A 27,752-nucleotide genomic window follows, 5' to 3' on the forward strand; every position below is an offset into this window, starting at 1 on the left:
TCGCACTGAACAAACACACCGTAAAAGAAAAATTATGTGGTAAATACGTCCTTTACACGGGCTTTTACCTGTGAACAAACAGAGACCACAACACGGACCGCATGGGCTGGGCACACATTCGAAAGAGGGATCCGCGAGTCTCCAATTTCTGATCTCCTCCGCTTCTGAGTGATCTTCTCCTCCGTCTCAGAGTGCTCACTCGCGATTGAAGGTTGTGAAGGGGATCTTAGGTTTGGGGTTTCAGGTATGCTGCTTCTCATCCTCTACTTTTATCCATTTCTTGTCTCTACTATTGTTCTCCCCGCTTGTTTTCCCCTTAAGGTTGGAGCCGCAAGTTGTTGCAGAACGGCAGTGAGATCGATCCCCTTTTTTTTGGTCATATCTTGGGAATTATGGTTTCTTTCTTTGTATGACGGGGAAGCGAGAACAGCTCAATAGGAGTGAGGGTTTTAGGGCGGGATTTAGCCCTATCGGCAAGCTTAGTGGTGCACCTCCACCACCTTATCATTTTCGAGGGTTTTATTCTAGAATTCTTCCTTTCTTCGTTTTTAAGGATGCATCTGGTTCCTTCTTAGCTTGTGAGTATCTCTGTTATTTTTCTAGATTTTTTTGAATGGTTGATGTGCGATATTTGTGACCGGTTGCATGTGTTTAGAGCTCTAACCTCTTGATGCTTGAATGGAGTTGATTGGTTAAATACAGTGAATCTCACGGTCATGATTTCAGTTCCACGGGGGCTGCATTGTAATGGGTTTCACTTAGACGGGAGCCAAAAAATTCATAATTTCTTGCTGTTACATTTTCGTTTCTATTTTCCTATAGTTGATCTACTGTGCCAACCAAACATGATTCTGGTATGATGGTGAACTTCATTTGTGCTTTCCGAACAAAATCCTCAAATTGAGTTGAAGTAAAATCCATGAATTACGATTATATTATGGGGCCTGATTCATGGATTCTCGCAATTAGAGATCTAACTGAGCATGAATTAAGTATTTTGTTTGTTGCAGATTCTTGCAGGGTGAGAGATATTGTCAGGAACATTGAAGTCCTAGAAAGAGATGGAGAAGACTGTTGAAAAAGAGAAATCGAGTAGAAAAACCAGAGATGAGAGGGAAAGAGACAGAGATAGGAATAGAGATTACAGCAAAGATCACCACAGAGAGTCTGACCACCACCGAGATCGTGAGAGAGACAGAGACCAAGAACGAGAACGAAACCACAAGCATCGAACAAAAGACAGTCAGTTGAGAGAATCTGAGGAGAGGCACCATACTGATAAATACCGGGGAGAGAAACACTCATTAAAGGACAATGACACTGTCAAGGATAAGGTTTCAGGTTCTCGACACTCCAAGGATGTTAGGCATGATGATGGGGATCGGCTCCGGTCAAGAGACTACACACAAGATTATGAATCAAAGCGCGAGCAATCTCATGAGCAAAGGGATGGGAGAGAGGACAATGGGTCCCTCAAGGATAGGGTCTTGGGTTCTCGGCACTTTAGGGACGATAAACATCGAGATGGGGATTGGCATCGATCAAGGGAATACTCACAGGATCATGAATTGAAGCGTGAGCAATCTCACATGCCTAGGGATTATGAGTCAAAGCATGAGCGATCTAATGAGCCGAGGGATGGGAGAGAGGGCAGCAGGGATAGAGTCTTACATGAAGAATCAAATGAGAGACGATTATCCACTTCGAACAAAAGAAAAGAGAGAGAAGAAAGCGAGGAGTGGTTGGATAAGAGAGAGAAAAGAGTCAGGGATTTGGACGGAGCAAAGGAAGAGAGGAGGGAAAAGCGGCAGTTTGAAGATAAGGCTGTTGATGATTCTAAGGATCTGAATGGAATTGTTGATGATGAGAGCAGAGAACGCAGGAAAGTTGAGGATGGAGTGGTAGAAGAAATGAGAGATGTGACTGGTAGGGAGGAAAGAAGAGTTAGAAGAAAGTTTGGGGATCGCTTAACGGAGGAAGGTATGATGGTTGTGAAAGAGGAAATACAACCGGTTTCAGTTATAAATTCTGAGAATAACGAAGCTGTAGATGAGCTGGTGGATAATTCCCATGCCACTGTCAGTTCATATGGTAGTGGTTCCATTGCTAATGTAAGTTTGTTGATCATTATCTTGTCTTCTTTTAATTTAGTGTTAGTAATTTTCTTCTGTGCTATTACTGTGTCCACTGCTTGTCCTTATTTTGCTGATTCTTTCAACCCTGTGTCCGCTATTTGTTATTATTTTGCTCATTTTTTCAACCTAACCATAGGCGTGGGGTTTTTTAATATTCTCTTCCTTCAGAATAGCATGGTTTCTAAGTAATATGCTGCATCTTTTTTCCTCTTGTTCATTCTTTCCTTTCCATTTATAACTCAATCTGTAAATGGTGATAGAATCTCCAGGTGATAAGATGTAAGAGGAATGTGAAGAACTTTGTAAATAGAAGAAATCAAGCTAATTCATCGTGCAGGCTAGTTAGGTGGAGGTTTGTTTATCTTCTTTTTGTTATATTTAAAGTGGGAAGTGGGAACTACATTTTTAAAATAAAGTTTTATTCTAGATATTTTTCTACTTATATCTGAGTGGTCTCTGGTTCTATGGTAACTTGAGGACGATAGACTGAACCACCGGTGAGGGAACACCCATGGAGTTGAGCACCTATCTCATCAGGTTAGAAAAGACAAAGAAGATAGGGGAGAAACTGTTTGAGATCTTCATACCACAAAGCAATTGATTTCTACTAGGAGAACCTTAGAGCAGAGTAAGAATTTGTTGCCTTGTTTTCTTATGACCAAGCTATTGGAGTTCTTGGAAAGTTCCTATGGTACAGTAGTTCTAGATCATCTGTTGAGAATTTTCTTTCAGCACATTTGATTGAAAAACTTATATCCTACCATAAACAGAGGAAGAGAAGCTGAATTGGGTATTTTTCTGGATAAGTTGAAGTCAGCAAATTTTCATAACCATGCTTTTGTTGCTTTAGGTGACAGTTATGTACTAAAAACAAAGTCAATAAGCTAATGATCTGTTATTGTCTGGTGCCACGATCTTGCGTCTGGAACAGGGATACATCAGATGCATGACAGCAAGGAAATGTCCCCCAAATTGCAGGTTCGAGTACCAAGCCTTTTTTTAGAAGAGAAGAGAGCGATAATTAGTGGTGATACAACTCATGTAGAATTTAGTGCAAATAATTACATGTACCAGATACTGGAGCTATAATAACACAGCAGATAAGAACAAGAAGAGAAACTACTTCACTTCGATTGACTAAAGCAAACTCAATGATGCATGTAGTTCCTATATGAAGTGGAAGAGAAAAGAGGAAGATCTAGTTACAATATAGCAACTTCCACGAGTGCTTAACCCCTTTCCTGATCAAATAAAACTACTACTAAATAAAGATAGACTTGAAATAGAAATCCTACTCTAATTAGACTTACTAAAAGAAGGTCCCGTCACAGGTCAACATCCATCAGTAGAGTGGTCATAACTTTCCTATATAACTTGGAAGGAAAAGGTGTTGGTCTCGTTGAATGGGTAACTAGACAACCTTGCAAATGAAACCAGCATCACAGAAAACAATGAAGTTTTGACCACCCAATATTGAGTGCAAAAAGAAAATCGGCGTACCTGGTGCACGAAGCTCCCGTGTGTGCGCGAGGGAGGATGAGAACTATGCAACCTTACCCCGAGTACGTCAAGAGGCTGTTTCGACCGCTTGACCACCAGGTCGCAACAAGAATGACGGAAATATTTGATTTCCTGTAATAGAATGTTCCCAAACATCATAATTGATCCAATGATCCGTAACAATAGGAATTCTTCTGTAGGATGCTCCACATCTAGGTCCCTAATTTTAGAATTATGGTACAATTCTCAATGAGATGTCTCTGCTATCTTGGGAATTGGAGCTATGTACCCAAGAATATATGATGTAGATAAGTCACTTGGGCTTATTTTATTGCTAATAAGCCTTGGATTGTGTTATATATGTGTTAGGCCTTTGATCCCATGGGTTTTCTTTGAAATGAGCTACTTTAATGGGCCTAAAATATGGGTAGAAGGTAGAAAAACGGGATTTAATACATTAGTTTAGTTAGTTGCTATTTAATTCAATGAAGGCTCATTATGCCATTGGTCGGTTGTAAAGTCCTATATGGACTATTAATTAGTTAGTTCTATTCCATGTTGGAGTCATAAAGTCAAGTCCTAGTCCTATTTTGAATTCCTAGTTGTAGTAGGAGTGTCTAGTCCTATTGGGAAACTAGCTCCTAAGTAGTTTGATTGCTATTCTGCCCTCTATAAATAGAGGAGCCTATGTACTCATAATGGGAGATTTGAATGAATCAATTGTTGAGTGATTACTCTTTAGCTAAAAAAACTGTTATTGAGAGGTGAGATGCCTAAACCTTTGAGGGGTGTGATTCCCAAAACCTGAGGGGTGAGATACCCATTCCTTTATTCTCTTTCACCCTTCTCAACCCTCCATCAATTCTTCTTTTTCTATTTTTATTTTCTGTTTATTGTTATTAGAAGTTCAGACCTGTTAAAGCATACAAAATTAGAATCAGCCAGCCAAAGAGTTCTTGTTCTTGAAGCCAATCGACCCTCATTGCTACCCAAGTTTGAGATCTAATCTACAGATCCTTTGGAGGACTGGTTCTATACTCTAAGAAGATCAATCGATCCTCTCTTGAAGGTTATCTGAAGAAGACAAGTTGATGTTCCTGCAGAATTCTTCACATTCTCTCTCTTAGGTCTGAAAATCAAGAAAGTGCGTAACTCCATAACTGGCCGTCAGAAGCCCTTCATATTTGGGGGTTTTTGTGTCCTCCCTAGGGACTATCTACACCCAAAAGTACAGCTCAATCGGACTCCCACAGACCTGGCCGCACCTTCCTCTCTCCAGCTCTATAATAGGTCTTTCTCTCTCTTATCGGGTTAGGTTTTGGGCTGGTTTTGCTCCTATATGGGTATTGTATCCTTGGGGATTTATTTGATGGTATTATTTCTTTGTTTCTTACTCCTATTTGTATTGTTTGGGGTTATAAATTGCGGAGTTAGTTACTTGTAATCTACTCCTGCATTAATATGATTTGGTAGTAGATCCGTTTTGATCTGAATTACAGGGCTGTGATGTATTCGAGTCGGATCATCCTCCAGAAACCTGAGCTGATTTGAACTTATCTACAAAAGCCTGATTCATGTACATATCCAATAATTGTATTGGATATTTGATCCAGTCCGATTCGATCAGTTAAGCTCGAGAGTTTTCTTTCTCTGGTTCCTCATGTGATTGACCCTGCCAGGTGATCTGTCAAGTTCAGAGGGCTTGCCATGGTTATCTTGCTATTCTAGAAATTTTCTAAAGATTCTACATCATTCGCAATGTATATTGTAATCTGAATAATGTATTGTAATCTCCCCCCCCCCTCCCCCCCCCCCACCCCCACCCACCCCCCCCACCCCCCACCCCCCAACACACCCCCCACACACACACACACACACACACACACACAACAAAACCAAAAACCTAGAAACCCAAAATTCCTCATATGGGAACACCCCTATTTGGCTAAAATAGAGGTGAAGAATCGTAGAAGCAGTAGTGAGGGGGAGGATCAATCTGAGAAGGAATCAATGGTTTTGATAGGGATAGGACAATATCAATCCATTGGGAGGCTTTAGTTTTCCTTCTTTACCCTGAAAATAGGAACGAAAGGTCCTGGTATTCAGAGAGTATGGTGGATCTTTTCTTTATTCCAAGGCCTGCTGTTCAACTTTCACTGACCTGTGTAGAGCTTAGACAAAAGAACTTCGAGATGCATGATTAATGGCAAGAATTCTCAACCTCAATTTTGTGAATTTTTTTTGACAAGGCATTAATGGAAAGATAAACTCCCTGCCTTGGAGGTTTGCAACAGTAACTGAAGACATCAGATTCCGAGCCCTTATTGTGGGCATTTGCCTTGTACTTTCCACCTCCTCTATTTTCCAAATCTCACTGGCTAGTCAGCTGTCCCGCCATGTTTTCTAAAATCTCATTGGCAGCAAGTATATCTGTATTCAATCTGTTTACATATTGGATCATTCCTCAGAATCTGATCGAGTTGGATGCTTAATGGTAAGTCCTTAATGAACTGAATTCGGATCAATCTGAATCAAAATCTGGTCCATCGACAGCTCTACTGAATTTTGTTGTTATTTTGGCATGATGCTGTCAACTCCAATGAACTTTGAAAGTTGTGGTAGCTCAGCACCCTTAGACAATATGGATTTCCTTTCATAATATCTGAATTTATTCTGGAAACTTTAAACTTCCAAGTTCTTGGAAGCACATGAACTGTTGTGTTAGATGACGTCACTAATGCCTTGGTAAGACAATTTATTATCTTGTTTTTATCTAGTTAGTTTCTTGCATTTCAATTAGCAGGTGCATTGCTGTTTTGTTTTCTTTGGGCCTAACAATGGATCTTCTTTGGTTTCGGCTTACATATGCTTCATGTTGGAATTAAGTTTTCTGAGCCCATTAAGTCATCCTTCTATTTTCATTATGGGGAAAAATATCCTGGCTCTTAATGTTTAACTTCACCTTTGCAGGGTGCTGCTATGGAACCACTTAGTATGGCCTCAAAGGTAGTGCCTGAGACTTCAGCACCCAGTCAATCTCCTCCTATCAAGGTATCTTCAATTTTTACCACCAATGAAAATAAGGGAGTTAGTGTTACCAGATCTCATGAGGTTCCTGGAAAATCCAGTACAGATGGGACAACTTCAGCTGTTGGCAAGAGTGGAAGTCTGTCTCTTGATGCTTTAGCAAAAGCTAAGAAAGCTTTGCAGATGCAAAAGGAGTTGTCGGAAAAGCTGAGAAGGATTCCATTGGTAAGTTCAGAAATAAAGCTTTTTTAAATATTTCAATTTTGTAATAAATTTTGTTACTTATCCCCTTCCCAAGATAAGAAAAAGAAGCTTATTTTTTATTGTTCTCTTTATATTGTAATTTCTTGTAATTTGGTTTCATTTTAGTGAAACTATCTGCTTCGTTTTATAATCCAAATAACGATTTCTTCTTTGTTTGTCTAGTTGAATAAAGGTGCAAGCTCAGATGGTAGCCCACATCTTGGATCAACAAACAAGGAGGAACCTAAAGCTCCCTTATCAAGTGCAGTGAGGGACCAACGGGATATCCCGCCTACTTCCACTTCACAGGCAAAATCAAGCATAACAAATGCGTCTACTGCTGCTATGGCTTCTATGAAGCCACCAACCACTGGCTTGACTGCTCTTCCTGGACTTACAACCATACCTAACATTGAAGCTGTAAAACGAGCACAAGAACTTGCTGCAAAGATGGGATTTCACCAGGATCCAGAATTTGCTCCTCTTATAAACATGTTCCCAGGGAGCACTGCGACAGATGTTGCAGTCCAGCAGAAGCCATCGAAAGCCCCTGTTCTCCGTTTGGATGCACTTGGTAGGGAAATCGATGAACATGGAAATGTAATCAATGTGCCTAAACTCACAAATCTCAGCACATTGAAGGTTTGTGCATTCCTTTTCCTGCTTGTTCAGTTGCTTTCTGTTATTTATACTTGTGGTACTTCTGCTCAAATTTCTGTTCATTACTCTACTTGCTAATTTACCATTTACTTAAATTATTCAGGTCAACATCAATAAACAGAAAAAAGAAGCTTTCCAAATTCTTAAACCTGAACTGGATGTTGATCCAGAATCAAATCCTCATTTTGACCCGGGAATGGGCATCAATAAAACCAAGCTGTTGAGGCCTAAGAGGATGAATTTCCAGTTTGTAGAGGAAGGCAAATGGTCGAAGGATGCAGAAATAATTAGATTCAAGGTATCGAATGTCCCCAGTATGCAAATTTGGCATCTTATCCTTGATTTTTCTCTAGGTTGATAATCTCTGATGCCTTCCTTATTTGGTCTTATTGAACTTGGTTTTCAGAGTCAATTTGGAGAAGCACAAGCTAAAGAGTTGAAGACAAAGCAAGCACAGCTGGCAAAGGCGAAGGCAGAGCCTGATATCAATCCAAATTTGATTGAGGTATCAGAGAGAGTTGTCAACAAGGAAAAACCGAAGGACCCAATCCCTGAAACTGAGTGGTGGTAAGTTGATCTACCCTTTTCATGGCATGATATGTATTGTTTCCTTAGACAAGGTATTTCTTGCCATGTATAGGTCCATATATTTTAGACCAACCATTACTGAAGACCATCGCAAAAATTTCTCATTCAATTTTGACTTGTTACTTGCACTTGTTTATTCTTGTGCACTGAATTAACCAGGGACATAGCACTTTTGCTTTCTGGAGCCTACGACAACTTGAGTGGAGGCAGCATCACTGAAGACAAACTTAAAATGGATAAGATTACAATTTATGTGGAACATCCTCTTCCTATTGAGCCCCCAGCAGAACATGCTCCACCACCTCCACAGCCCCTGAAGCTTACCAAGAAGGAGCAGAAGAAGTTGCGCACACAGAGGCGCTTAGCAAAGGAAAAAGATAGGCAGGAGATGATAAGGCAAGGTCTGTTAGAACCGCCAAAGCCCAAGGTGAAGATGAGCAATCTCATGAAAGTCCTTGGTTCAGAAGCAACTCAAGATCCCACTAGGCTCGAAATGGAGATACGGAGTGCAGCTGCTGAGCGTGAACAAGCCCATGTTGACAGGAACATTGCACGGAAGCTCACACCAGCAGAGCGCCGTGAGAAGAAAGAGAGGAAGCTCTTTGAGGATCCAAATACTCTAGAGACCATTGTTTCGGTGTATCGGATTAATGACCTGTCACACCCACAGACCCGCTTTAAGGTTGATGTCAATGCACAAGAGAACCGCCTCACTGGCTGTGCTGTCATATCAGATGGCATTAGTGTGGTGGTCGTGGAAGGTGGTAGTAAGCCCATCAAGAGGTATGGGAAGTTGATGCTCAAGCGTATTAATTGGGCTACCGCGGTGGGGAATGACGACGATGATGATGATGAAAATGAGGACAAACCAGTCAACAAGTGTGTGTTAGTGTGGCAGGGCAGTGCTGCTAAACCTAGCTTCAACAGGTTTCTTGTTCACCAATGCAGAACTGAAGCTGCTGCAAGGAAATTATTCTCTGATGCTGGGGTTGGTCACTATTGGGACCTGGCTGTTAACTATACGGACGACTAAGTATACATGGAAAAATGGATGGTGGGCTTTTGGGAAATCAGAAATTGGTACATGTTTCGGATGGCTAGTTCTTATTAAGAGGGGCCCCCTCCACCTTGTTTTGTAGTGCTGATGTGGTCTGCTCCTGTATGGCATATTTTGACTGAAGATATAATTAAATTAAATTCATGGTTGCAATTTTTCATGATTTTAAAATTGAGGGTTTAAAATTTTATTTTATTTAAAAAAAAAGCACCTAGTTGATGAATATGTATGACCATAGGTTGTGGGAAAAGATGAATATATATGACTATAGGAAGTTATTTTTGAATGGTCAACATGTTTTGTGCAAAAAGATATAATATTTGGGTATTTCTTTTGATTTTTGGAGATAACACTCGGTAGTTTCTCTTCATTCTTCTAAAAGTATTTGAAAAACGATTCCAAATTTTGTTTTCTCTTGATTCTTGATTTTTCATTATTCATGGTTTTGTTATGGGCAATTGATTTCAAATCTTGGTGCTTCCAAGGGGCCTAATTAATGAGTGCAACACTAATTGTAATAGTCTTGAGAAGGAGGCGTTTGATCTTGGAGGTTGATTTGTGAGAATTCGGTTTAACTTGAGGGGTGTCTATAGTCTTCAGGAGATTGACGTCATCAGGCTCGACACAGCCCTATAGATTCCTTGGGTTTTTCCATGGTTTTATAGGTTTGTGATGTTGTGTTTTTGTCGACATCAACTTCAGTTCATCTATGATTCAAATAAATAATTGATCTCCTTTGTTACTTGTGTTATCATGTTATCATGTATGATTAGGATGAATATTTTTAACAATTCATCATTCAACTGAATGGCATTCAATATTCTCTCTCTCATACATATAAAATAAATGCAAGGGAAGAGTTTTTTGGAGCAAGTAGTATAGCCTATGCTTACACACATTTTTATTTATTTATTAATATTTTTAAAGGGGAAAGACCAGCCGGTCCAGCTGCTTTCGCCCGAACATAGGCAGGTGCAAAAAAACCTCGATGCGTCGTTGCCCCTGTCCTATGTACTAAAGATGTTCTTGTTTGTTCTTCCATTGACCCTGTGTGTAGACGTAGGCAACACTACACTGACAAGTTTTTTTTTGTTTAGCTAAATTAGACCACCTCTTAAATGTGGGCAGAAAAATAGAGCTTTTTTTTTTATTTTATAATCTACTCATTTCATGGATTATAAATAGATTTGTACGAGCATAAGAACAATCTGCCTTCCTGTCTCTGATGTAAAAGCTAAGCCCACTCCACTAGGGTCGTTTATAATAAGGAACCAACCCTTTAAAATAATAATAATAATAATAATTAAGTGAACCCATCACCATCTACTTTACCCAAAAAAAAAAAACCATCACCATATATACTGTACTCATGAGTCATGACTTCCTCATAGGTTGTACTTATATTGCATTGTGTTTTTAGATTTAGGATGATGATGATGATAAAAAAAATAAAAAAAATAAAAAAAATAAAAAAAATAAAAAAAAAAAGAAAAAAGAAAGAAAGAAAGAAGAAGAAGAAGATAATCTTAAATCTTGACCATCCATTGAGAACTTTAGTTGGCCACATATCCTCGTATCTATGGTTTTAGGTATTGATATCCATTGTATAGGCTAATTCATATTAGTATCATCAAGGATTGATATTGATATCCTTGATGATACTTAGGGCCCGTTTGATATTATATTATAATATAAAAGATCAGGTGATCAATTAACAATCTATACTATATTGATGGTATCAATCAAGGGAAAGATAAATCAGGCCAAAGAAACAAGACGCCAGTAATTTAAGGGTAAAACAGTCTCATTAAGCTTTATACGATCCATCCATATGGATGCGATATCCACTTAAGTTGACAAAGGCATTGATAATTCGATACCTACTGAATACCGCAGTACATATATTCACCCATAAGGTAAATAACCCATGAGATAGGATAAGTTAATTGATCACCTGATCTTTTATATTATTAGCCAACACCTGTCTCTTTTATTTTCAAATATACCCTTCCCATTTTTGCAATGACAAAAAATGGGATAGGTGTTGGATGCAACTTATACGAACAGATAGAGCAGTGGATCCAAACTCATAACCCATCATCTGTTTGGCCGCCCCATTCTGGAGTCTGGAGCTCTTTTTATAAGTAGCCTTCGCTATAATCCAGTGGTTAGGGCTGTCGGCCACTGGGGATGTACACGCCACGTCTAATACCAATATTATCCATAATGAAAGAGTGGACCCCACACTGCAATTGATGAACGTAACCGCAGCCTCCTTCCATTGAGGACCATGACCATGAACCCAACCAGGTTCAGACTACGGGAGCGAGTTGGGGCCTATGGGGATGATCAAAAGGACAAAACCTGCCAGACCAAGCTTGAGTGTTCCTCTGGATCACTTATTATGCTTCCTTACGCAACCCTCAAGAACTTGTAATTTATTCACTCTTCCCCTGGTTCCCCATCAGTTGCAGAGATCCAAACAAAAAAACTACTAATAAAGATAAGAAGAATCCATTTTGGTTCTCAGAAAAACAAAAAAACAACACTGATCTTCCTTTCTTTATAATCTAAGTACGTAATTACAAGTTACAACCCATTATAAGCATCTACCTGTTCTACTAAATTTTCAATGAAGAACATCAGAAAGGACACAGAGAAGGAGACTGGAGACACCCAATACCCAACCCATCTTTCAAGAATAATCAAAAATCAAATAAGAAAGAAAGAAAGATAAACAAAACAAAAGACACCTAAGAACAGAGGACGAAGGAGTGAGACTCTCAGAACTCCCGATGATGATCAGCAACATCGACAGTAGTGGTGCACGAAAGTAACCTGCGAAATATTTTGAAGAGTGCAGAACAGGACATCTCCTTTACCTTCCTAATCACCACACACTTCTTTCCACCATTTCCTCCCTTCCTTTTCTTCTTCTTCTTCTTATTCTTCTGAGCCACTTTCTCTTTCACTCCCCCAAAGCACTTGACAGTCTTCTCAGGCATCGTTTCCTTCCTTGAAAAGGTATAGCTCCTCAGGTACATCTGCCTACAAGATATACTATCCACCACTCTTGGTTGTCCCACTCCCCTGTTTCCCCTGTCGCTGCTACTCCCATTTGAGTTTGAGCTCACCGATCTCACGAACTCTGCATCAGATTCTGGCCATTTGTAGAGATTCCTATACGTCGCCCGCACGGGGACGCGAGTGTCATTGACACAGCTCGATATGCAGACGGAATTCATTCTTTCTGGGCCTCTGGCGACTGGCGAGTGGGTATTGGGAAGTGGGTCTGGAATAATATAAGAAGAGATCTTTGCTGTAAAGGGTATTTTGTTTCTGGAGATGTAAATTGTCTGAAACAGAGTCTTAGATTGTAAGAAAAGATTGTGATGATCGATAGAGAGTAGGAGAAAACGGAAAAGAAAGAGTAAAGGGGTTTTGCTTTATTAGGGGTATCTTCTTAGTGCGTCATTTATGTGTGTATTGGATGGTTTTTATTAGTGTGTGAGAGTGGAATGATTTTGCATCATTAGCCTTAGCTAGCCATGGCTGTTTTCTTCTCTCACTTATTGTTCTTGTGCAATTGTGCTGTTAGGTCCGGATGGATGAGTACTCAAGAGAGAGAGAGAGAGAGAGAGAGAGATCACAATGGAGTCCCAAGCAGCAGGAGGAGAAATAATTGTAGTTACAGACTAACACATGACATGCCTTCTTCAAAGTCTTCGCCAATAGAGTATAGGACCCAAATTTTATTTATTTTTTATACATTTATGGAATATTATACAGATCTTCCCATTAAGTGAGTCGGATGATTTTTTTTTTTTTACCCTTAGGGTGTAATTCACTTGGTAAGGGAATGTGTCCAAATCGACATGTATACTAAGTTCGACTCTCTTTATCCCCTTGGAGTCAGTCCGCAATTTTTAGGGTTCTTGATATGCATCCCAAGTTTGACTCTCTTTACCCTTTTGGAGTCAATTTCACAATTTCTAGGGTTTTTGACATGCATCCTAAGTTCGGCTCTCTTTACCCTTTGGAGTCAGTTCTACGATTTCTAGGAATCTCATAGAAATGGGGACAAAAGTTTGAGGGATATACATGTGCATTTGAGGGATTCGTTGGGGCAAAAGTTTAGACATTCCCATCCTTTATTCATATTCGTTATTCCACTTAGTATTTTCAACTTTACTTTTATTAAATATATTTAATTTTAAATCTCTAATTTGCCACGTGGTCTGTTTGGGGAAGAGTATCTATCCATAAGATTTTAGCCATTAAACCTTCCATGTAGCAAAGTCTTGTGTCAACCATGGTATTCCAAGAAAGGAATTTCTAAAAGGGAAAGGGGGGGGGGAGATTTTAACAATTCATTTAAGAATGGTTATGGCCGTACAGGGTGAATATTTTTGGGTTCTTTGCCGTTTATGTTTTTAGTAAGAGTAACGGTTTCTACGAAAAGATTGGTTGCATGTAATAAGGAAAGGTTGGGCCTATTGACTAAACAAAGTAAATGAATGGTCCTGATTTTATGTTTTTGTCCGAGTCATCAGTGAGTTTGGTTCTTCTCAGAGTGAGAAGAAAGCTTAGATTTTCACCCTCCAATGCTATTCAAAGTGTGATCTCAAATACCTTTTCTTTTCTTCCCATTGTAAAGCAATCATTGCGTCAATTCTTCTTGAGAAGAAGGAGAAGGAGATGGAGAAGGAGAAGGAGAAGGAGAAAAAGAAAGATGCTAGAAAAACTAAGAAAAAAAATTACTCATTTGACATACCGGCCAGGTTCTGAAAAAAGCGAGCTTGGTCGAAAAACTTGATTTTTCAACTACCCTTAGAATGTGTTTATACATAAAGGGTGGGGGTTCCCCATGATCCTAACTCTAGAGGAGTCAACGGAAATGGTATAATATAAATGGACTCATATGGTTAAGTAAGAAGAAAAAAAAAAAAATTATGTGTGAAGGAAATGAACATTTTTTCATATAGAAAACATAAATTTAGGATGTATTATATTTAGGCAATAAAAAATTATATCCTCATAATACAATCTTCTAATATGTGTGAGAGAAAGAGGGTTCTAGAAAAAAAATGGGTGCAATTGGATTGAGAATGATATTTCGTTTCATTTCCTTCACGACAATGGATCTTACAAATAAAGATTAAGGGGTGAATTAAAGAAATAAATGGTCGGTTCGGAATGGATCATCTTATATGATACAAAGTTAATTTACACTGAACCTAACCTACTTTGAGATTAGATTATTAGAGAGATTTATAATATTGGAAGTCTCCATCAAAATAAGAAGTCGTGATCATCAACCCATTCATTGGCCACGAGAAGCATCTTCATATCTTTATGGTTGCCACAAAAATATCGTGATTAGACAAGAATGACACGGCTGGTTCGTAAGTAAAGAGAACTATGGAGTTTGGAAAACAATGACATACGCAGCTAGTCTAGACTGAATGGTGCCAAAATTTCAGCCTCAACTACACATCCAATTGGTCAGAATCAGTCCGAAGAACCCTAGAATAGGCAAACCTAAGGGGATAGCTAAGTTGGCAAGAGATCTTCACATTAGGAAGTGTGTGGTTCGACTCCTCTTACTTTCTTAAGGTTACTCACACAGGGTGTTTAGTGCTCTTCACTAGTTTCATTGAAAATTGAATGGTTCTCATTCAACACCAATATGTCCTGGTCCATGCAGTTATGGGGTTGGTATGGACCTGTGGAACTATTCAGATCAAAGGCCTAAATTCGAGTCTGACTCATCTTATTCCAGATCTGGTTCATCAGTTTTTGAAACCCTGTCTGAAACTTGATGGGTGAACTTGAAACCTCTGTAAGTTCTACTTATTTATAAGATTTCAATCGCATCTGAACTGTCATATGGTAGATTGGAGGGGCATGGTTATAATTCATTTGTCACTAACATTGTGAAAATCTTGTTTTCACAATGTCATCAGTCATCGTCACTTGGTCTGATGGCAAAAACTTGGTCTGCTAGCTTCAAGATGCAAATCTAAGCATGAGAATGTCACCTTAAATGCTGGTTGCGACTGGTTGGGACTGGTTAGGATTGATCACAGTCCACCCCTCTTGGACTGCAATTCATTGTATCTTTTAAATGGCTACTTCTAGAGAATGAATGATCTAGGATATTTCTCCTGATCCAAAACCTAGAATCACTGAGTTTACAGAATTGAGGGCTCATTCTAAAGTTACTTGGGACCGATATGATTTTCGCAATTCCGATATAATCTCTGATTCTGTGTTTGAATCCTTGGTTTCAGTTCAAAAGAGATAAACCAAACATATCTACCTTTAAAAACAATGGTAAAATAGGTGAGCCTTGTCAATAGGTTGTGTTTGCGAGTGGCAACCCATTATTTTACACAATTCATAGAAAGGAATAGTCTTACAGCCAAAATCAACAACAAAGAAAAATAAGAGAAGATCAAAATCACTGTACTGTACAGCGTCAAATAACAAAACAGAGTTATCAAACCATTGAGCAAATATGCCTAGATTCACAAAATATAAAGAAGAATGATAATGGTATGTGAGTTGTTTCTGCAAATCAAGCTAGTTCAATGATAATAATTTGTATGCAATGAAACGCTTTACCACTAAGACCAACCGAGGAAGCTTCAACTGCATCAGAGGGTCCTCCTATGAAACAACCTCCCCCCTCCTGTACAAGGCAGGAACCACTGAAGCTTTTTTTTTGGGTGGTGGTGGGACAGGCTGGTATTGATACAATTAGCTCCAGAAAATCTCTTTGCCTTTCAACTATCTTCCTTCAGCTTTCACCAGCTGGGAGAAAACCTTACTCATTGAAACCCCCGAAATATCATCCACATGGGATGACTCAAAATGCTCAAAAGTAGCACTATTCTCCTCATGGCTGATATTGTTTACCATCGAGGAGAGCTCACCTATCTGATTAGTACTGTTCTCGTCGGATTCATTCAGAGCAGCTGCCTCCTGCAGTTGAAGTGCATATTCTAGATTCCATAACACATCCCCCATAGAGGGGCGGTCAACCCCATATTCGGCCAGACATTTCTCAGCTGTCTCTGAGAATTTCCTCAGAGAATCAGGCCTAATTTTACCAGCAAGATTAGGATCAATGATTTGCTCCAACTGTCCTCTCTTTTGCCAATGCATAGCCCATTCAGCCAAATTCACCCTCTCTCTTTGAAGGGAGGGATCGATAACAGGTCTTGCACAAAGGACTTCGAACAAAACAACCCCAAATGAGTAGACATCCGACTTCTCTGTCAGTTGTTGTCTTCTAAAATACTCTGGATCAAGATATCCAAAACTCCCTTTAACTGCAGTGCTGACATGGGTCTGATCAAGCTCAGGCCCTGTCTTGGAAAGCCCAAAATCCGCAACCTTCGCCATGAGATTCTCATCAAGTAAGATGTTGGCAGACTTAACATCACGGTGTATAATCGCCTTTGTAGAACCAGTATGAAGGTAGTGAAGTCCTCTGGCCGATCCAACGCATATCTCAAGCCTCTGTTTCCAACTCAAGCTGGGAAGATTTGAGCCATACAAATGATTCTTGAGGGTCCCATTTTCCATGTACTCATAAACGAGGATCATTTCTTTTCGCTCATCACAGTACCCAATCAGTGAGACCAGATGACGGTGGCGGAACTGAGATAACATTTCAATTTCAGTCTGGAACTCTGTAAGGCCCTGTTGGGACAGGTGATTACCCCTCTTCACTGCCACTTTTGTTCCATCTTTCAGAACTCCCTTGTATACCTTCCCAAAACCACCAACGCCAATAACCCAGCTCTCATCAAAGTTGTTTGTGGCCTCCTGCAGTGCCACAAAAGGAAAGCTGAAACCAAGTTGTGTGGCGACACTAGTTGTAGTTTCATTGGCAAATTTGCTTGCTGTGGAATGAGTATTCCCTCCATTAAAGGAGAAAGGAACCCATGATTTTGAAGGGTGATAACGTGCCAGTCGTCGGCTTCTGCACAATATTAAGAAGAGGACAGCAACCAAGACCACTGCAACAAACACCCCAAGAGCCACACCCACAATCAGACCAACCTTCTTCTTTGAACCATTCTGTGAGATAAAGGCCACGCCATCAAGGCTGCCCCTAGAATCACTCATTTTCATGACCTCCAGCCCATTCAAAATGGCATTTGGGGTAACACTAGTAGCAGATGGCCCAACACTTACAAGGAGCACGGTGCTGGTACTTGGTCCCAGAACAAAGTCCATGTAATATGCAACGGCCAAGCTATTATCCGTTAGAGTACTGAGATCAAGATCTGGAGCAACATCCCAACTATTAACATAGACATCGAAGTAGAGCTGGTTGAGAGCCGTACTTACTATATCACAGAAGTGAAATCGAATCAGATGCTGAAAACCAGCGTCCACGTCGAACTTCCATGTCACATTGAAATTTGGGTTGGTTGCATTTACTGAATTCATCTCTGTGGCGGTGTTATAGACAGGATCAGGAGCGATATCCCTGGTGGATAAACCTGGCACATACTTGACATTCCCGGATACAGACTGGGCAAGATTCTGGAGCAGTAGAAAGTTCTGGTCAGGAACCCAAGTTCTCCCAAGGGTGTCATTCTGGGATGTGACCCGTGGTCCACCCATATTCACCCTCCAGACAGTCTCTAAGGCTTCGTTCAACAGACCATGAAATACACCGTTAGGATTAATAGTTTGGACATTATCGGTGATCAGGGCATCAGGGACCGAAACAACCTCCAAGGCATTTAAGAAGGCGAAGGAATGGTCAGCGGGGGTGAAGGTGAGGACGAGATTGTCTGAAGTCACAGGCAGGGAGTATTCTTTGACCACAGAACTATTCTGTTTATCGAAACTACTGAGGAGGACAAAATTTTGGGCGGTAACTGAGAAGTTTGCCATAGCCATGTCGTATTTATGGTATTGAAACGGGAAGAAGTAGAGGCGTATCCAGTGCCGCCCCTGATTGAGGATTGGAAACGTGTAAGTGGTTGTTCCATTGAAGATTCTGGCTGTTTGATACAGAGGAGAAGAGATGGAATTCGAATTGTTGGCCATAATATCCAGTTGGGTCTTAAGGTATTGGGAGTTGTCAGCAAGGAAAACACGATTCATCACCGTTGTGTTGGTGGGTGATCCACAATCTATCAGGTAATTGTCTACAGGTACATATCCCATGGAGATGAGTACGAAAGACAACACTACCAGAAGCCAGAGAGGCAATTTAAGTACCTCAACACCCATCACGTGAATCTATTTCACAACAAAGGAAGAAACAGAGAAAGAGGTGAACTCGCAGCTCAGCTGAAACTAGAAACTAGGGTTTACAAAGAACAGCAGCAAAAGGAAGCTATTTAATCATAATTACTCCAATTAAATCATACTACACCCATAACAGAGGAAATGGAAAAGATGGCACCTTGTACAAATCAGAATTTCCCAGCTCGAGAGAAGCCCAGAATCTCGATCACCATCACCATCGCCACCTCAAATGGAAAGGCAAACCCACTTGTTCTTTCTCCCAGTGTTTCGATCAGTTCAGTGCAGACTACGGAATTAGTATTCCAAGATCACAAATCCCAAGATGGCTTGGAATTTACAGACAGATCCGAGAGAAGATTTAAATGGGTAGCAAAGGAGATTGTAAAAGGAAAGCAGAGTAGTCAAATGGGTTGTCTGTTAGAGGAAAAAATTAGTGAGGATTTTCCGCTAGTGGAAACAGAGCCGCTGTTTGCTGCGACGAAGATGGGGAAGAGATGACTAAATTGACCACCAAACTGAGAAGAAGCTCGGAAAAGAGGAAGCGAAAATGGAGATCGGAGAAGAAGAGACAAGAATGATGGTAACTGCAACGGTGGGAGATTCTCTTTAGAAATTAATTTTGGTTGGAGAGACTCTATAGAGTAAGAGGCACGGATTTAACTAAACTCAGGTGAGAGGAAACACCAAATATCAAATCTTCAAAAGCCAGCCAACCTTCGTTGACTTATGTTTTAATTCCTCGGAGGGTAAGTTTATTCTGTTGTGCGGCCCCTGCGCCGGACACGAGGGAAAGGATACTGTGGTTATTGTGCGGCCGCTGTATTTGTGGCACACTTTATCACTTCTTGAGAGTTCTAAAGCAAGCCTGATGCGCATACTACGCACCTAACTTCCTAACACTTTGGAGTGGTAGTGTGGGACCCTAGTACCAACTCCTATGCCACTACGCCGCCAATTAGGGTTGTTAATTCCAAGCTTGCGTCGGTTGGATTTATCGAATCCCATTGTTTAAATCGAGTAATAAATGTGTTAGATTTTGATTCAGTCCGTTTATAAACATATAGTACATAGTGTAAGCCTGTAAGGAGTAAGATTGATGAACATCTGATCGGCCTGACTTGTTTATAAGCTCAATCATTTATATGTTTTCTTTTTACATTTTTTTTTTTAGGGATAAAATAAGGTATATATTGATATTTTTTAAAATGAATATAAATGAGTGTAATATATTTTTTAAAATTATGGAACATTTAATTTAAAAATCTTGGGTATATTATCCCGTTTAAGGACTTATTATAGTTCAATTAGGAAAAGAGACCGATTATCCCCAAGTTTCTTCTTTTTAACCTATTTATGCTTCTTTACTTTCTATTTTCCATATCTGATCCATGTAGTGGATCCCATTCAGTTCGGATAAGGTTATGATTGTTGTTGTTGTATAGTCCGATTAAGAAAACCGAGAACCCGATTGACCCTAACATGAGACCGACCAAGATCGACTCATTCTTTAAATAGATAGGTCATGGTGCAAGAATATAGGCCCGTCAGATCCAACAGAGACATACCTAGCCCGATCGAGACTGACACAACCCAACGAATGGACACCCCCTCCGCCAAGTGTTAATAACACTTGAAGCCAAGGGTGCATACTTTGCGCATCGGTGCGTTTAATTAGAGATAGGATCCGCTACCATCCCACCTTCTACCATTACAAGGATAATAAGGGGTATTGTAAACAAAATGGACAGATGTTAGACGCTGACTCGTACAACAGGTGATCCGTTTTCTTTAATTATCGCTACAAAAGGCTTCTCTTCCAAAGCGAGGTCTGAATTGGTTAGACCGTCGATGGTTCAATCTGAATCGAATCAAAATTTTATTGATTTGATTTTGGATTAAGGTTTTATGAAATCGATAGAAATTAAAATAAAATCGAGCCGACTGAAACTGTAAATTGCACTGACCCCGAAAAAAAAAAAAAAACAGATTGATCGTTACCCGATAGAAAAAAATCGAGAAACCAACAAAAAAAACCTAGATTTTTTTGTTTAGTTCCTCATGTATACAAGCAAATTTAATTAAATTAAGCCGTTGGATGGTGATGGCCCCACTTGTGATATTTTTAGAAAATTTATGTACTTATTTATTGAAGGTTAGTGGGAGGAGAGAGAGAGAGAGAGACGCAACGAAGTTGGACTCCACTCTGGCCTCGTCGTGATGTCCATGGGGGACATGGCATTGGGTATGGAAGTAGTGGTTAGCACGTTAATAATATTAATTAGTTAGAGATAATAAATAGATAAAATCAATGATCCTCTAATCCGAAAAATGGTACTTTATTAATTAGTTGCCGTCCCTATCCTGTCCTCATTCTCTGACCACTAGTCATCTCACAGAAAATCTAGAGGGTTCTACCAAAAATGGAAAATCTAGAGGGTATACTGGGGAATGAGAGCCTAATTTGAGTAGGGAGGAGTATGAATGAGCTATGGTCCTAACTCCTATGGATCATCTTGAAAGCGACGGATGACGCGGCGCTTCTTGATTTAATTGTTCTTGGGAATTGGACATCTCATCTTTGGCTGCTTGAGAGCTGGCACTTCTCTAGCCGTTGCTTTCCGTGTTAAGCTGCCCATACACGTTTTCTTTATTTGCATGGTCTAATTGACTCTACAGCACCGTCCCCACCTACTGCTAACCCCCCCCCCTTTTTTTTATTTATTTATTCCTAGAGTTGAAATTCCCAACTTTTTTGTCTGTTTTCAAATCTTCCAAGTCGCTACACCTCTCCTTACATCTCACATCACGTTAGTGAGCTTGTCAAATTTAGAATTGAAATCGAATATCTAAACTGGGATTGACCATTTATATTTTTTAATCAAATAAGAATCTGTATGATTTCAATTAAGGATGTGAATTTGAAATTGAAATTATTTATTGAACTTGAATCGATTTATTTACATTAAAATCATAAAATTATTTAATAAATGATTTAGTTCTGATTTCAAATTTAAAACCAATTAGTTAAATGGGTCGGGTGGTTTTTAATCGTTTAATACTCACATCGAACTGTTTAAATTGTCAAAATCGATATGATTAACCCATATAATGATTAAATATTTGATTGTTTTAACAAAACATAATGATTTAATTTAGGGAAAATTTAAAGACCATAGAAATTGTCCAATAGTCTATTCAATAATTTATACCTATTATGTAATTATGTGGTTAAATATTTGCTTGTTCAATGGCTCATTTAATTTGATACAAGATTAAAGTGTTTATCAACAAAAGTAAATTTTAGTAAGCATGCGAATAAACTAGCAAATTGATTACTAACCGTTTAAAAACCGTATGGAATAAACTGCAATGAAAACCGTGAAACCGACACCATTTAAAAACCATGGAACTGAAACCGTTTACTAAACGGTTAAGGTTTCAAAAAGTGCAACCGTTTATTAAATGGTTAAGGCGGTTTAAGTTTCAACCAAATAAATGTGGATCAAACTGAACCGCATCGTATACACCGAAACCAAACCGATTAACACCCTTAATTTCAATATATATCAAGAAAACAAATTTGATTTAATATGGTCCGATTTTGATATTTAAGGTAAAATTGTTTGAGAGAAATTATAGTAAATTACTTATTTATGAATCGAATAGATTACACATATGTATAGTAAATCATAACACCATGATCAAATGGAAGGTGGTCTGCGATCACAAATGGAGGCAACAAGGACCTAACTATATACAATAGCTATCCCGCCGTTTAGAGTAAGTAAAGCACGGTAACGCAATAGTTTTCTTTCCAGGCATGTACATAAGTGTATATTATATTTGTATCTCATGTATTATATATGACATATGGTTAATGAAACCCTATAAAAACTATATTGAAACCAATGGAATGGAATAAGGAAACTTTTATGAAATCAAACCAAGTCGATATGGTTTCAGTATTGAAAACAATATGGTTTTGATTTCTCCTTTCTGTCTCTTGCAATGAACTAAAATCATACAAAATTCCTGAAACTATATCAATTGACACCCTTGAACCATACACTCCCACATAGGGGTGCAACTGGGCTGATTCCGTTGGGTTCTTAAGAATCCTGGACCAGCCCAGAGTCCACCCATTACTCAGCCCAAGCCCAGCTAAGCCCTACCAGACTAGCGCAGGGTGGGCTCGCCCATGTTTATCATTAGATCATTTGATTAGTCGAATAATAAGTTCTTATATAGTTTCGTGCGGCCAAATTTGGACTTGAACAAAATCTTTACATTATTAGATCGTTTGACTTTATAGTAGGGTAGCCACCGGGCTGGGGTATGCGTGGCCCAATCCTAGATTTCTTAACTCGGCCCAGGTCCAGTCCAGTCCAGCCCATCTCTGACTAATCCTGATTGGGTTGGACTGGCCAGGCCTTCTAGTTCCTGTTTTTGTAATCTGTTCTTCTCGTGTTCTTATACTTTCTATGAGGTTTTTCATCCTTTCTTTATTATGTTAGTTGATGCAAAGTTCAAAGAACTTGAGACATTTGAATGGATGATTCTTCATTCTTTAAGTCTATATAGAGATTGGTTTACCCGAATAATTATTATTTTAATGTTTATTTTATATATATATATATATATATATTTTTTTTTTTTACTTTGACTTTTGTTTTTTCTTTTAAAGGACATGATCAATTGATATATTTGAAATTTTAGACATGACTGAGTGAGGAATGGATAAAACTTGTATACGCCTTCTTTCTAATTCTTATATAATTTTGGGGAAGAAAATTTGGGTAAATTAGCATGTTACCTAGGAATAAAATATGTTAATATCTGTTCATCGTTAGATGAAACAAAAACGATCTCATTTGTTTGCACTCATTATCTTACGTAACTTGCATACCATTGACACTCTACGTTTCCTCTTCTTCTCTACCTCTGGCTCCCATTCCCTTCCACAAATTTCGTTCCGTTTTGTTTGGTTGCAAGGGAAATTTAAAAGGAAGGGAAATGAAATTTTCATACTTGTAAAAGAAATGTTTGTTATCATTATCTCATGTCACCCAATGAGATTGTGTAAACTATTTAATTTTTTTAACCATATTTAGTAATGATACATTTTGCATGTAATTTTTATTTTACATATTATAGCGAAGGGTTTTGAATGCAAAGGGAAGTGAAATTTTACAACCAAATATGGAACAATTTGAATTTAATGTTATAGTCAAATGGGATAATGATTACATATATTTCCTTTTTAAGTATGAAAATTTCACTTCCCTTCCCTTTAATTCCCTTTGCAACTAAATATAATCTTCATCTTTTTTGCTTGATTTATCTCACTCTACAGACGTTGTATTATAGTTGCCATTTTTCCATCCGATACTGCCATGGATTGTCGGCATCTACAACTTCACATAAAGAACCAAAATAAAGATCTTTCTCTACCGCATATGGATCTAGTTTGTTTAGAGCTTTTGGACTCAATTTCGAGAATAGTTTTCTCGCAGCCAGTTAGTTGTTAGAATGAGAAGGAAGAATCCCATAAATTGAAAACAAAAAGAAAAACCCATGTTCAACCGTTTATCAGATTAATGCACCGTCAATAAAAAAAACCTTGTTTTGATTGCTGATTTGGTTAATAGGAATTTAGTTCTGACGGAAGGCGAAGGAAACCTAAATTTCAGTGTTAGTTTGCAGCTATAACAGGAGATGCGAACACGAAGAGAGAGTTGCAATGAAAAGAGAGAGAGAGAGAGAGAGGTGTCGTCCGAGAGGGTAAGAGCCATTGAAGGCAAAACTAGACATCCTTGAGACTTGGATAACAACACAAGATAGTTGCAAAGGTGGGGGGAGAGAAGGTGTAACAATAATAGATTGAAGATTTGGATTTTTATTCTTCATCCAACGGTTTTATTTAAGATGATCAAATCTTACGATTGAAATCCTACCAACACACCTATCCTTCTCCCATAATTTTATATTAATTTTGAATAAATCACGTAAGATATTTTGAACTTACACACAAAAAATAAAGAAGGGTAGAATCCAAGTATTGGATGCTCATAATGAGATCAACTAAGATTTTTTCACAATATTTTTGACATCTGAAAATTTTAAATGAGAAAAAAAATCGCTATCCTGTCATGCTTCTTACAACCACTTACAAGGTAGGTACTGTAAAATGACACCCTTGCACCTTGAGTGAATACCTAAACACTTTCTTCATTGGCCAATTACACAACCAGGTGGCAAGGTCCAACCCATTTTAAATACTTCGTAAATACGATGCCAAGGGTGCTGATGGGAGAGGCACATTACTAGCTAGTCAGTGCCACACAATCACAATGTACTAGAAAGAGGAGAGAGACGTATTCCTCACAAAATGTTTATACAAGTCATATTCAAGAGGTTGGAGATTTAAGGGGTTGTTTGGCTGGATATATTTTAAATAATCAAGTGCTTATTAAATAAATAATCATTTTTAACCACTTTATTTATGCCGAAACTGCTGTCGTATAAATCTGAATCGTCACATCGTGACATCACCTCCACACCAGAAATATTTAAGAACCGGACATGAGAGAGGGTTGGAACTTGGAACATATATGCCATTACCATGAAGAGATTACACACCACGGTTTTAAGGTACCCCCTCCAAAAGGCTTGAAAATCAAACAAATACTTTTCCTATATCTGTTTTTTGAACTGGAAAATAAAATAAGCACTTATTTTTAAGCCTTGCAAACAGTGTCTTAGCAAAGAAATAATTTGAGACTAAGTTTGGTAGTCATTCAGTTTTAGAAAATGATGTTTCGTATCAAAAATGAAAATTTCAATTTTCATGTCAAAATGCCATTTTAAATAAAAAAAATGGTGTTTAGTGATCCTGTTTTAGGAATGATTACCTTAATTGTTTACTTTTTTATATATTTAGGACAAAATTGAAATGATAGAACAAAGTTTCATTATTCTATCATTTAGCGTTTCTAACGTTTTTTTCTCTTTTCATTTTAAAAAATTCGAAAAACATCAAGTTGACATCAAACTCTTTGTTCTATTTTTTAATTCTCATAAAAAACGAAAAAACATGGAAAAACATTTTTCTAGATGACTATATAAATCAATCTATTTTTTTTTTATCATTATTGGATTTTTATTTTTGGGTGAATACCGGGCAATGTAATACTGAACCAGTTTATGTATGTGAATTGAATACGCGTTCATCGAAAAATAGTAAGTGTGCCCTATCAGAAGTCAGAACGACCTTATCTTCTTTAGACACCCCACGCTGGCAAATGGTAATCTCTATCCTAAACTGCACTTACTATTCTTTTCTTCAATTTGGTATGATTAAAATAATTTGGCGGTTGGGCATTGATGGGTTTTTAGTAATTTTAAGTTCTCCAAAGTCAAAGTCAACAGAAACTTTGGTTTTATTATATATCTACAAACTGGCAAAACTGGACCAAATCCATCCTTACCTAGTTGCTGGAAGAATATAATATCCTATTTTCATCAACTTGGAACGCATCAACTAGTTTCCATTGATGTGGGGTCCACAAAAGGCCGTTCTCTCCAAGAATATTAAGCCGTTTATTTAATTTATTTATTTATTTTTTTCTCTTGGAGCCTAATTTATTAATTTGGTAAACATAGAACCTAGATTATCTTTTTTTTTTTTTTTTTGATAGATAACCTAGATTATCAAGTTCACAAAACTCTATGGTTTGAGGTATCATCTCCGATAAGTAAAGATACAGACTGATCCCAATACCTACCTCATTCTGTATGGATGGAAGTGATGGAACGATACAGATCAAGGGTAAAATTATTAATATATATATATATATATATATAAGAAAAATGAGGGGTAAAATTGTTAGAAATTGATTTTGAAGAAGAAGTGGGGGCAAATCCTAGGTTTTTAATAACAAATCAAAATATTTATTCTAATACATATATCCACATTCTCTCAAGTCTCAAGTTTTAGGATTCTCCTAGGTTGGCCAAGTCAACCCACAACCTAACTCGCTGATCGCCCATATCGACAAATTCAAATTAGGGATTTCAAATGATCGGTTGAGTTCAATTATCGTTTTAAATTGGTTTTTACATAGATCATGTCAAATTGAAACTAAACTATTGGGGAAAAAAAAAAATAAAGTATTTGGTGTCAATTTGGTAATTTTCGGTTTTTTTAAAAAGTAAAAAAAAAAAAATGTTAGAAATGAGATGAAACGACAAAATTCCATCATTTCGGTTTTGTTCTAAATACAAAAAAAGTGAAATATTAGGGTAATCATTTATGAAACAGGTTCACTAAATGCCATTTATTTTTTTTAAATAACAATTTAACAAAGAAATTGAAAACACTGTCTTTTACACGAAAAATCGTTTTTAGAACTGAATTACAACCAAAATGCAACCTAAAAAAACAAAACCCTGTTATTGTTTTCCGTTTTTTGATTGGACTTGGTCCAAGTTCTGAGTCCACAGTTAGCACCAGTTAGCACGCGTCGCCCACAATAATAAAAGGTAAACCCAGCTGTGGAATAAAAGAGAAATTTCCCCCAAATTTAAAAAGAAGAACCCAAAAAAAAAAAAATCCCAGAAGAAGTCTTCTCTGAATAACGAAGCAAGCCAAAGTCAATGGGACAACTAAGAAATTCCTTGTGAAATTATATATTTGCAATAAGGCCACTTCCATGATAAAGATCCTTAGTTTCTGTGAACTTCCTTCCTCCTTTATCCGGAAATTTACAAGCCTAGCTTAATGAACTCACTATAATAAGTCTTCATTTAAGGACCTCTAGCCCATGAAATCGTCCCCCATTCTCCATTTCCAGAGATACAAATTACTCCCATCCTTGATGATCATGGCGGTCAATAACCATCTAAATTTCTTCTTTCTTCTTCTATCTCTTCATGCAATAGCTACTTCTGCACAATCAGGTAAGCATTAATTAACAGCATTCCTTCCAATCCCAAGTCCTAATCCATATATTTAGCTATCTTCTTCTTTTCTTTTCTCATCATTCACAATATATAATTTTCCTCTGTAGGGTTTTTAAGCATAGATTGTGGTAGCAGTAGCAAAAAATATACGGACGAAAACGGGATCACCTGGGTTAGCGACGACTCCTACATTTACACAGGTGAGAACAAAGTGGCCCAAACGCCTAATTCTGTCTCCAAAGTGATGAGCACTCTTAGGGTTTTCTCAACTCGGAAGAAGAATTGTTACTCAATCCACTTCA

At 38.2% G+C, this 27,752-nt stretch overlaps 3 protein-coding genes across 5 annotated transcripts; 1 reads left to right on the top strand and 2 right to left on the bottom strand.

The window, feature by feature from the left end:
• Positions 1–91: 91 nt before the first annotated feature.
• Positions 92–9,381, top strand: LOC122087135 (protein RDM16-like). Of its 3 annotated transcripts, XM_042656140.1 has the most exons (7): positions 92–244; positions 1,011–2,111; positions 6,606–6,887; positions 7,089–7,547; positions 7,669–7,863; positions 7,972–8,132; positions 8,313–9,381. In XM_042656140.1, exons 2-7 carry the CDS (start codon positions 1,062–1,064, stop codon positions 9,184–9,186), a joined length of 3,021 nt encoding a protein of 1,006 aa, XP_042512074.1. In that variant the 5' UTR covers positions 92–244; positions 1,011–1,061; the 3' UTR covers positions 9,187–9,381. The 3 variants fall into 3 exon arrangements, with proteins under 3 accessions (XP_042512074.1, XP_042512076.1, XP_042512075.1); XM_042656142.1 differs by lacking the exons at positions 92–244; positions 1,011–2,111 and having other exon boundaries at positions 6,606–6,686; positions 6,764–6,887; XM_042656141.1 differs by lacking the exons at positions 92–244; positions 1,011–2,111 and having other exon boundaries at positions 6,606–6,686; positions 6,769–6,887.
• A 2,363-nt stretch (positions 9,382–11,744) lies between these two features.
• LOC122086357 lies at positions 11,745–12,790 on the bottom strand. The gene has a single exon (XM_042655122.1). It carries the CDS (start codon positions 12,453–12,455, stop codon positions 11,994–11,996), a length of 462 nt encoding a protein of 153 aa, XP_042511056.1. The 5' UTR covers positions 12,456–12,790; the 3' UTR covers positions 11,745–11,993.
• Positions 12,791–15,548: 2,758 nt separating this feature from the next.
• On the bottom strand, positions 15,549–19,209 carry LOC122087705 (receptor-like protein kinase HERK 1). Its single transcript, XM_042656908.1, has 2 exons — positions 18,647–19,209; positions 15,549–18,480 (listed from the first exon to the last, which is right to left on the bottom strand). Exon 2 carries the CDS (start codon positions 18,469–18,471, stop codon positions 16,003–16,005), a length of 2,469 nt encoding a protein of 822 aa, XP_042512842.1. The 5' UTR covers positions 18,472–18,480; positions 18,647–19,209; the 3' UTR covers positions 15,549–16,002.
• Positions 19,210–27,752: the final 8,543 nt, after the last annotated feature.

This window comes from Macadamia integrifolia, chromosome 8 (assembly GCF_013358625.1).
Source record: "Macadamia integrifolia cultivar HAES 741 chromosome 8, SCU_Mint_v3, whole genome shotgun sequence".
Lineage (NCBI taxonomy): Eukaryota > Viridiplantae > Streptophyta > Magnoliopsida > Proteales > Proteaceae > Macadamia > Macadamia integrifolia.

Coding starts and splice junctions, on each gene's coding strand:
- LOC122087135 (XM_042656140.1), top strand. CDS start 1,062: ATGGAGAAGACTGTTGAAAAAGAGAAATCGAGTAGAAAAACCAGAGAT. Junction 2,112..6,605: donor GTAGTGGTTCCATTGCTAAT/GTAAGTTTGTTG, acceptor TCACCTTTGCAG/GGTGCTGCTATGGAACCACT. Junction 7,548..7,668: donor CAAATCTCAGCACATTGAAG/GTTTGTGCATTC, acceptor TAAATTATTCAG/GTCAACATCAATAAACAGAA.
- LOC122086357 (XM_042655122.1), bottom strand. CDS start 12,455: ATGAATTCCGTCTGCATATCGAGCTGTGTCAATGACACTCGCGTCCCC.
- LOC122087705 (XM_042656908.1), bottom strand. CDS start 18,471: ATGGGTGTTGAGGTACTTAAATTGCCTCTCTGGCTTCTGGTAGTGTTG.